Here is an 11,739-nt window from a genome sequence, read left to right on the forward strand (position 1 = left end):
GTGGTCAAGATGTTTACATTCCAAGGTCCTTTCTTTCCTGTACTGAAGTCCACAGGTCCTTTGGGTGCTATTCTCTCTCAGGTCTCCCCAGGCTAGGATAACTTCTTCCCCTGCTGTCCCTTCTGGCTAAGGAGTGGTGAAGTCTTCTGGCTGTTGCTAGCCCCAGGCTGCTTCGCTGTCTCTTGTAGGTTTCCCTTAATTCTGCCCACACATTCAAAACATTCCTTTCATTCAGCTTTTTTTTCCAATCATCCTCTTGAAGTGGTTGCCAGGAACCTCAATGATTCAACATTAACACCCATCTTAAGCTCTAGGCAAAGAGAGAAGAAATTTTTTATATGTTTCCATTCATCACAGGTCTCTTGGGGCTTGAAGATGAGTATTTAAAGATAATTTCCCTATTCCAAAGAAAGACATTATCATAGGGTCAAGGTTTCAATGATTAAAGCATGAGATCCTTAGCAAAGCTTTCAGAAACAGCTACATTCTGCTTTTTTTCTGATTCAAAGCAAAGAGATTTTCTATCCTCTTTTCAAAATATATGGCTTATTAGAACCTATTTAAAGGAAAAATAAGGCAAATCAGAGGAACGATGTCTTTGTATTGACACTTGCTTGTTTCCTTTAAATTCAAATCTATTGAATAATCACTCTGCTGCTACTGTGGCATTTTTTAGTACAAAACTTACCCCGGTCTTCCACTTAAAATGAGCCCTTTATCATCATAATAATACCTCAAACTTCGTTAACCATCAATTTTTGCTCAACATGCACTTTGTTTGAGTTCTTTTTTAAGTAGCTTCTCCATGTGGAAAATCTCTAGTTTTGCAACTCCTTCACAGAGGGTTTTTTTTTTGCTTTATAATCTACTGTTTACTAGGGCAAATGTGCCAGGAGGTTTTTATAACACCATACCTTCCTTTTCTTTCTTTACAAATGCTTCAAGAGAAGGTTAAAGTTCTTTTTGTGTGAATCTTTAACTAAAGATGATTGTCGGGAGGGGGATCCCAACAGACCCAACCTAGAGAAACCCCTGAGTTATCTTTTGGTCAAAGAGATTTACGCAGAAGCCAGCCCTAAATTATTTCTAAAGAGCAGAACAAGGTTCTCCTTCTTTCTTATCACTTCTCTTCTCTTGCCTTACTCTTTTCTCTTATTTTGCCTTTTCTTATCTCGCATTTTAATGTTTGTTCCTCTCTTCACCCAAACCTATGCTCTCTCCTTCTTTTTCAATTTATTTTCCTATCCTATTAAAAATTTCTATTTCCCTTCTTTCTGTCTCTGTATTATCTTGAGAGCACAAACCATTTAAAACTTCAGCCATTCAGCATGCGTTTTTCCCACTTTGATTCACAAACTCCTGTTTCTTCTACTTGACGCCAAATTCCCCCTCTGTCCCTCACGGAAAATGTAAACATCCAGAGGTCTGGTCTTGTGATAAAATAAGACCTGGAAGCACTGGCTACTTGACAGGAAAGTCACCCGGTTCTGTGTGTGGGCTCTAGGGGGTGCTGCAGCGTGAGCCTTGTCCTGGGTGCAAGAAGAGCCGCAGTCTTGCTCCCCACAGAGCTCTGAGAAGCCTGAACCAAGAGCTTGATCAACAAAGAGAAGACACAGGTGCCAGGAAGCCCCAGGTTCCCTGAACAAGGGCCATTTCTAAAAACACCTGCTAACACAGGGGTGCTGGTTCCTCTTCCAGAGCCCAGTTGCTGGGGTGGGGCCATACCTCCTGCTGAGGTGAGCTAGAAAGGAGCCCTCAGACAGCTCGGCTTAAGCCATGGCCTCTGTACGCATCTCAACACTGGTGATTCTCTTCACACTGGGTGAGTAATACTCCCTTCCTGTTCTCCACTTGTATTCCCTTACATTCTTTTCAGTAGCTTTGCTGATGCAGCATGGATTAATTTACAGGTGGACTGAGAGCTCAGTCGGTGACTCAACCGGATGATCTGGTCACTATCACCGAAGGGAATCCACTGACTGTGAAATGCACCTATTCAATTTCTGGGAGCCCTTATCTCTTTTGGTACGTCCAATATCCGAACCAAGGTCTCCAGTTTCTTCTGAAATACATCGCAGGGGACAACCTGGTTAAAGGAAGCTATGGTTTTGAGGCTGAATTTAATAAGAGCCAAACCTCTTTCCACCTGAAGAAACCATCTGTCCTCGGGAGTGACTCTGCTGTGTACTTCTGTGCTGGGAGTGACACAGTGGCGGGGGCTGCAGGGAGAGCTGAACACAAATAGTACAGTTTGTGAGGACAGTAAAAACCATTTTCCTGAAGCCTTTATGTCCCTCCACAAGAGGGTGGCGAGGTTCCAGGTTATGTCGCTGACTATACCTAAATTACAACTTAAAGTCACGGAATTTGTTCATTTGACAAATATTTATTGAATCCTATGTGCCAGGTACTGTCTTAAGCACTGATCATAAAGAGGTGAAAGAAGTGATCCTTGATCTCTATGTGCCAGGAGTGATCCAAAACATTTACAAAACCGTTAAATTCTCACATCTATTATCATGAGCTTCATTATTTAGATGAAGGAACTAAGGCACAGAGAATTTAAGTATCGCACTCAAGTCGCAAAACTATTAAATGGCAAATTGAAACCCAGGCAGTCTGCCTCTCGGGTGTGTGTTCTAACCACTCTACTTCTTTGCCAGCCTGTAGGCTCCTTGTGGCACGAGACTGCGATTTCAGTGATGGTGTAGCCCAACTCTTCATATGGTCACTGTCAAAAAAAAGTGTTGGTTGTAGGAATGAACAGTAAATTAGCAACTCAAAACAGTTTTGTAAGCGCTAAGATGGAGGATTGCACAAATGCTATGCGCGATGAGGAAGTAGAGGTAGCTTAGCTGTGAAGGAAGGAGAGGGAGAATGCGTAATGGAAGGAGAATTTGAATCAAGGGAAGATTTAAACGTAGTTCTAAATATGACTGCTTACAGCTTCTGTGCTCACATCTTATGTACACCCTTGAGAGGGACTGGACTTGATGCTCCTCCTTCCCTCCCCAACTCTCTCTCTCTCCCTCCCTCCCCCTCCTTCCCTCCTTCCTCCCTCTCTCTCTCTCCTCCATGTGTCTATCTCCCTCCCTCTGTATCTCTCTCTCTTCAATTTTGAATATCCTGGGAAGGGCTCTGGTTGACTCCATGTGAGTCAGGTGCTTTTCCCCGGACTAACCAGTGGTGGCCATGGGTGTGTGCTGCTGGGATTAGCCCAGCTGGGCTTGCACATTTGGCTAGTTAATGGTGGCTGGGGGGATGATTCTGCAAGAAGGTAGAAGCTCCGTTTTGAACCACGTGGTTCAAAGGAGTATGTCTGAAAAGAAATTAATTTTTGCATAAGGACTTATATTTATTTATTTTTTCCAAATGGATAGCCAATAGTAGGAACACCACTTATTCAAAAATTCACTCTTGCCCCATAGATTTGGAATACTACATTTATAGTATACTAAATTCCCCTGTCTTCCTGGATCCATTTTTGAACTCTCCATTCTTGTAGTTCTGTGCTGGAATGTGCTGCTTCAGGGAGAGTCACCCTCCAGCCTCTGGCTTACACCCTGTGATCTTCTCTTCTTCTTTTCCTATCCCTAAGTCCGTCACATACCTTGAGGGGATTTACACATAAGGATGTGGACACCTTAGTCTACATGCCTATGATCCCTGCAAGCAGCCATCTCTTGGCCATTCCTTGGTCCTAGGGCTGTGTACACTGGTGGGATGTCTGCTTTTGGGAAGACAGTCCTTCGAAGAGGCCTATGCAGATCTGGGAACATGTGTGCAGGGAATTCAGGGATTTGGGTACCAAGAGTATGGTCAAAAAGAAGTATTTAGACTCCAGAGGGCCATGTCCCCTTGGCCCTGTGGATTTCTCATAGAGAGTATGGTGGGAGCAGCTGGAGGAAGGCCAGGGTAGAGCCTTTTAAAGAGCACAACTACAACAGGGATGTTGCTTGCTCAGGTCTAAGAGTGGCAGTGTTGTATACCATTATTACCCCCAATACATTTGTGTTCATAAAACCATGGGCCCCATTTTAGATTTAAATATATAGTTTCATAATTCTAGGTAAGCCCTTAGCCTCCATCACTGTCTTTCTTCAAAAGAAGGATGTTCTCAGTATGCCACACCATCAACCTTGCAACCTGGTCTGCTTCTGACTTCGATACTTTTAAGTAGGTTTTATGCAAGTCCTACAAGTGAAAGAAGGACATTTACACAATTACAACTCATTTATTCATTTACCTATTCATTCAACAATTATTTGTAGCATTCCCACTATGTGACAGGCATTGTTCTTGTCATTGGGAGTACAGGGGTGAACAAACTCTTTCCATCCACTCATTGCCCACATTTTAAAACTGTTAATACCATTTCCTTACCCAAATGGAATTATTTTTAGTCAAAGACACACAACTTTCAAGAATATTTCCTTCTCAGGAAGACTTTCCAAGGTAAGACTAGCCCTCAGATGTTTGTCTTCATCACGTGGTGTGATGGGAGGAGAGTCTTGTAGAGAAATGGGAATCTACATTTTCCCCATTTTTTTAGGTGCCTGGGAGGGAACAACTATGTTTCCTTAGAAGTTCTATTTTTGAGCTGGCCCCATGGCCAAGTGGTTAGGTTTGGGCACTCTGCTTGGGTGGCCCAGGGTTTGCCGGTTTGGGTCCTGGGTGCAGACCTAACACTGCTTGTCAGGACATGCTGAGGCAGTGTCCCTCATAGCAGAACTAGAAGAATCTGCAACTAGGACATACAACTATGTACTGGGGGATTTTGGTGAGAAAAAACAAAAGAGGAAGATTGGCAACAGATGTTAGCTTGGGGCCAATCTTTCTCACACACACACAAAAAAAGAAAAGAAATGATTTAAAAAAAGTTCTGTTTTGTCATGTGGTCCTAGTAATTAGCCTGTTTTGCTTTGGGGAGGAAAGTTAACCTAGCATTCTTTTTTCCTATGCTTATTGGAAAATATTCCTTATAACCAGGTAAACTTTAGGCAGAACAAGAGATCCAATACAGATTCTTTTCATAATATTAATTTTTTATCCCCCTTTTAATTTCACTTCAAGAACTCTGGAAAGAGGACTACGTTAAGAATTAGGAAGTGTCATTTGTATTTCCTGATTCTTCTTCTAGGTAACAATGTGCCATTGGATAAGCCATTTATACTCTATGTGCCTCATGTCCTAATTCATAAAAGTGAGATGATTAGAAGGATTGTTGTGAGGATTGTATATGTGAAACTGTGTCTTAGATTCCAAATAAAAGTGTGTGTTGATGATGGCATAGTAACCAGATACTTAGGGCACTGCTATAGACTGAATGTTTACGTCCCCCGAAAAGTCAGACGTTGAAACCTAATCCCAAGGGTGATGATACTAGGAAGGGGGGCCTTTGGGAGGTGACTAGGTCATGAGGATGGGGCCCTCATGAATGGGATTAGTGTCCTTACAAAAGCGACTCCAGAGAGCTCCCTTGCCCCTTCCTCCATGTGAGGACACAAGCGGAAGATGGTGAACCAGGAATGGGCTCTCACCAGACACTGAATCTGCTGGCACCTTCATCTTGGAGTTTCTGTCCTACAAGTCCAAATGGACTAAGAAAGTGACCAACAGTTGGAGCTCTTATATCTGCTCTGAACTGCTTATATTTGGACTGCAATATGAGAAGATAATAAACTTTTATCTCGTTAAAACTACTTTACCTTGGCCTTTGTCACATCATTTGGACCTGTATTCTAATGCCAGCTTCTATGCCTGAAAACCAATTTTTAGGAAAGAAGCTGGTATTATCTACTTACATTGTGGTTAAATTGGATATAAGCAACAACATTTTTTTTCCATTACTTGTGGAATCAGTTATTGTCCCTAAAATACAATTTTCAGCATATTAGAGAAGGTATGGGTAGAGAAACATTTTTGGGGGCAGAAAAGCTGTCCTGGTTTCCCTGAGAACACTGGTTGTAGGCAGTCACCTGCTCCATCCGTGTGAGAACTTGCCTCTGCCTGGATGCTAGGGGCACACCTTCCCTTGAGAGGAACCACCCCCCACAGGACCATCTCATGCTCCATTTGGTTCTCCCTCCTCTGATCTTTTTCCGATTGCATAGTGAGTTTCACTGGGTTCTCTGCAAGAATCCAGAAGCACCTCAAATTAAATGGTGCAAAGCTTAGCTTTTCATCTTTTTTTTTTTTTGAGGAAGATTAGCCCTGAGCTAACATCCTCTGCCAATCCTCCTCTTTTTTGCCGAGGAAGACTGGCCCTGAGCTAACATCTGTGCCCATCTTCCTCTACTTTATATGTGGGATGCCTGCCACAGCTTGGCTTTGCCAAGTGGTGCCACGTCCGCACTCGGGATCTGAACTGGTGAACCCTGGGCCACCGAAGCAGAATGTGTGAACTTAACCGCTGTGCCACCGGGCCAGCTCCAGCTCTTCAGCTTTTCCCCCTCTCATGACAAAATGAAACAAAACGAGACAAGCCAAACTCGCTCCTTCTTTTTTTGTTTTCTATATCAAACAATGGCACCACCACCTACCCAAGTGTCATCCGCTCTCTTGCTTCCAGGTCTGTCCAGAAGCTGTTCTTTTTGCCTCTTCCTACTTCCTATTTCTTCCTACTTGGCTCAGGTTCATCCTTTACTAGGTTCATTCTCCTCTTCCCTTAGGTTTTAGTTCAGGCATCACTCCGACTGGGAAATTTTCCTGAAACCCTACAACCAAAGCAGTTTCTCTTCCTGTTTGTTCCTATAGTACTGTGTACTTTTCCTATCACAGCAGTTATCAGAGGACTATCACTGCTTTTACAATTCTCTTCCTTATCACTAGACCACTGGGTCTCTCTCCTCATTGAATGCCCAGCGTCTAGCTCAGTGCCTGACCCAAGCAGGGACTCCACAAATACTGTTTGATTGAGAAAATTGATACTTACCGAGAGTCTTAAAATTTTCTTACTCTTTAATCCAGGAAATCCCCTTTATAGAAGCTAGTCTAAAGAAATAATTGAAAATTTAGGCAAAGATTTATGTACAAAGGTGGTTACCATAGTATTCTTTCTAAAATCCAAATATTTAATACTAGGAAAATTGATGATTAAATTATAGTACATTTCCATCATGGAATATTTTGAGGCCATTAGAATTAAAATTTTATATATATTTATTGACAGGCAAAAATGTTTGGGAAATTACATTAAGTTAAAAAAACAGGCGGGCCGGTCCCGTGGCAGAGTGGTTAAGTTTGCGTGCTCCGCTTCTGCGGCCCAGGGTTCGGATCCTGGGCGCGGACATGGCACTGCTCGTCAGGCCAGTTGAGGTGGCGTCCCACGTGCCACAACTAGAAGGACCCACAACTAGAATATACAACTATGTACTAAGGGGATTTGGGGAGAAAAAAGCAGAAAACAAAAAAAAGAAGATTGGCAACAGTTGTTATCTCAGGTGCCAATCTTTAAAAAAAAAGCACAGGGTATCCAAATGTGTGTGTGTGTGCACATACCATCCAATTTTGTTGAAAATTTTTATGCATAGACAAAAGACTGAAAAGAAATATACCCAAATATTATTCAATGATATTTCTGGGAGATGGTGTTACACATGATTTTTATATTGTATACCTTTTCATATTTTTCAAATTTTGTATCTAGAATTCATTATTTTAATAATCAGAAAAAACCCACTTTTAAAAAATTTAAAATGTTCCTCTGGTTGGTGGCGCTTGCCATCAGGCGTGGTTTTCTTTCTCAACCTCAGGAATTTCTAAGACTTGCTTTAACAATTGTTTTAATTTATTATTATTACCATATATGGGTATATAACAAATAACATTAATGCATCTCATACACTTCTGCATTTATCCGGATATTTTGAGCACAAAAAATGTTTTTCAAAGGAGTACATATATAATATAAAATTATTAGCAGCATGTGTTACTTTGCTAGGGCTTCTCTAACAAAATACTACAAGCTAGGTGACTAAAGTCCAAGGAGGCTTCAAGTCCGAGATCAGAGTGTCAGCAGGGCTGGTTCATTCTGAAGGCTGTGAGGCAAGAATCTCCTCCAGGCCTCTCTCCCTGGCTTGTATGTGGCCATCTTCTCTCTGTGTCTCTTCACGTTGTTTCCCCTTTATTCATGTCTGTCTCTGTGTCCAAATTTCACTTTTTTATCAGGACATCAGTTATGTTGGATTAGAGTCCACCCAAATAACCTCATTTTAACTTGATTACTTCTGTAAAGACCTATCTCTAAACAAGGTCACATTCTGAGGTAGTAGAGATTAGGACACTAACATATCTTTTTTGGGGCGAGGCAGGGACACAATTCAACCTGTAACACCACAACCACTAATGATTACTTTCATTCCAAAGGCTGAGACATAGAAAAATTTTTGGTGTTTCTTTCTCTAGTTGCTTTATGTCCAGTAATATTCTCCTAGGTGAGATAATAGATGTTGACAAAGAAACATCAAGTTCCATTGGTTGGCCTGAAAAGGTGAGATCATTTTGGTTTTGCGATATTTCCTATTTTAAACATAGTTTGTATTTGTATAGAACACCGTGGTTTAGAAGGAACTTTCTTATGCTCATTTAATCGAACCCTGTAATCTCTCTTATAGAGATGAAGAAACTGTGCCTCTCAGAGGTGATTTGCACAAAATTGTACAACTAGCAAGTCCAGAGAATTGTTTATAATCCAGTTTGACTAACTCCTCATTCAGTGTTTCTTCCATTCCATAAAATAGACTCCACGCTCCACGTGACCAAGCCAGACTACCCGCTACTGCATTTAGCAAAGAACTATCATGTTCCATAAGTTGCATGGGTCTGAGAACTATTCACTTTTGTGAAACATCTTCTGTCCAAGTATATTTACCACAAGGGGACGCTGTTGCAATGGGTTGAGTCTAAAGTATAACCCCTTCACATTTTATTTCTGTACAAAGTGTCCTAGCATCTTCAGCTCCCTCATAAATACTTCCTTTCTCCTCCACTTGAATACTGAGGGCAAGCTGGTTATTTATTCCATGCCTTGTGATATCTACTCTGTCAAAATGTTACTAAAAGTCATCAGCACTCACTGACATTTTGCATGTGCAACTGGAAAAACTGCTCACCCAGAATACCTTAGATAATTCTAGACCTAGAAGAGGCACCTCCCGAATATTTTCTAGTGATTTTACATTCCCATATTATTGTACAAAGACCTCAAACAACACGCCACTATCTTTTCCACATTAATGTGAGTATCTAACATGTTTTAATTGCTGCCGTTGGCTGATTCGATTAACATTATGACGTCTTTTGGATTTGGCTCTTTTCCTTAGTGGCTGTTATTAAAAATTTTTCTTTGGTGTTACTGTTATTGAGTTCATATTGGGTATTTCTTGAAGGAAGAGTGAATGGTATTTAAAAAAATCACATATATAATTCTGCACAATTCCTTTCTACTGGTCATGGTAAAGGGCATGTGATTCAGATGAGAAGGAAGGGGATGAGAAGAAACTACAGCTTTGTGCCATAGGCTGACTCTGAAGTAGGAATTATTGTTCCTATTCTATGAATGAAGAAACTGAGGCTCAGATGAGTGAGTTGCTCAGTGTCACGATGTGGCAGAGCTGGGATTTGGATTTAGGTCTGTCTAAATCTGAACTTGTGCTTTTTCTTCTTCATCTCACTTCCTCCCTGGTTAGGTGAATGATTCTATAACACATATATCTTACCCTAGCTGGTCAGTAGGGACTAGTGAGGGATCTGCCCCTCATTTCAACATTTGTTAAGTGAGATCTGAGAAGCAAATGTTAGATGTGAACTTAGTGAGAGTGTAAAAGGACACCAGGGTGTCCAGAGATGAAAGGTCCAGTGCAGATGGCTTCATTTTTTGTTTTGTGGAATATGCGTAGGATTCCTTGTTTTCATCTGGCTACATAGACTTAATGGGGAATTTCTGGGCCTAATGTACCAGGTCAGAGGGGTTATTCTCAGAGCTCCATGAGTCTCAGAATGACTACAATAGATGGCTACTTTCTGGGACTGTGGAAAAGTGATGGGAAGTAGGGAGCCTGATGGAATCTACCCTCTCATGTATTTGCTTCATTCAGACCTGATCTACAAGGGGCTAGACGTTAGCAAAGATTTAGAAGGAAATCTTGGCTACTATGCTGTTGTGGTGGAAGTTTTTCCCCCTATTCTTCCTGAGTTCTCAATTAAAGCTTGAGCCCATTGGCTTCCTCCCTGCTATTGGCTGGCTCCTGCGGACAGCAGGGGTGAGAGCTGCTAGTGTGGGTTCTGGCAGGCGCTGCAGTGTCTCTTCCCTGGTTAGTATCCTGGTCCAGGCTCAGACTCAGCCACAGAGCCTAGATCCTGGGTCCTGGTTTACACCTAGAATATGAGGCAAGTGACAAGAGTGACTGTGCTCCTGATATTGGGTGAGTTATTTTGGGATTACAAAGAATGGGATCCGGTCTAGACAAGGATCTACAATCTTGCCTGCTCTGATTGTTTTTTTCCAAGAGGTTGAGGGCTGACTTGGGGATCTTATTTTTCTCCAGGCAGTTATGTGAGGATATCTCAGGGCAGTAAAGATGTTCTGGATTACTGAGCCCCAGGTCCATCCATAGGAGGGAGAAATTAGACCTGCCCCCTCTGTACATGTGTTCCTAGGATTCCTTGGAATAAATATTTAAAGAATTTTGTCCCGAAACATAAATAAGAAATAAATGTTATGTGTCTGTATCTGATGGGGAGGTAGGGTTTGGGGTGAATTTGACTGTGAGAGAGAACCTAGAGGGAGCTGAGTTGGACCTTGAATTCACCTTCATTTCAGGATGGGACTAGTTTTGTGTTTTTACTCCTACAGGTACTTTGAGCCTCGCTAAGACCACCCAGCCCATCTTCATTGACTCATATGAAGGACAAGAAGTGAACATAACCTGTAACCACACCGACATTGCTACAAATGAGTACATCCTCTGGTACCGACAGTTCCCCGACCAGGGACCACAATTTGTTATTCAAGGTTTTAACACAAAAATGGAAAATGAAGTGGCATCTCTGTTCATCCCTGACGACAGGAAGTCCAGCACCCTGAGCCTGCCCCGGGCTACACTGAGAGACACCGCTGTGTACTACTGCATCGTGACTGCCACACAGTGAGACAGACGGGGCTGCACCTGTGCAGTAACCTCCTGTGGGGTGGGTGTCACAGCCCGGGGGAAGCCCAAAAGCAGTGCTTTCCAAAATGTTAATTTTATTTTTTTATTTTCAGAAGGTATTAGCAAATCCATGGGTTGTTTTACTATTTAAAAAAATTTCGATCTTGTTTATTTCTTAAATAGGTATTCTACATACAGGGTCTAAAATTCAAAATTATGTAAAGGCTTACGGTGCAATGTCTTCATGTCACCATTGTCCCTGAGCTGCTTAATTGTTAAAAATGAGGCAATCTTAGTATTTATACTATTGTTGCTTAGCTGACTTGTACACATATATACACACACACAATGTACACACATACCACACACACTGCACCCAGTCAGTGTGAACAGCATGCTTCCCAGCTTTTGAAAAATTTAGCCCAACTGTCAGATTATTATTTATTGTCACATAAATTTTGACCATTTCTTTGGCCGTTTTCAAGCATCTACAAGATGATTTCTAAGTCTCCTCAGAGTTTAGATCTCTTACTCTCTGTTGCCCTTTTTTCTCTTTTCTTTTGTCCCATTCTCCTATTGCAGATGGTTT

The 11,739-nt window shown here is 41.7% G+C and overlaps 1 gene segment (V, D, J or C); it reads left to right on the forward strand.

Annotated features, from left to right (window-relative positions):
• Positions 1–1,551: 1,551 nt before the first annotated feature.
• Positions 1,552–11,151, forward strand: LOC106837667 (T cell receptor alpha variable 4-like). The segment is given in 2 exon segments: positions 1,552–1,822; positions 10,856–11,151. Coding segments are annotated over 2 exon segments (342 nt in total).
• The last annotated feature ends 588 nt before the right edge of the window (positions 11,152–11,739 follow it).

This window comes from Equus asinus, chromosome 2 (genome assembly GCF_041296235.1).
Source record: "Equus asinus isolate D_3611 breed Donkey chromosome 2, EquAss-T2T_v2, whole genome shotgun sequence".
NCBI classification, from domain to species: Eukaryota; Metazoa; Chordata; class Mammalia; order Perissodactyla; family Equidae; genus Equus; species Equus asinus.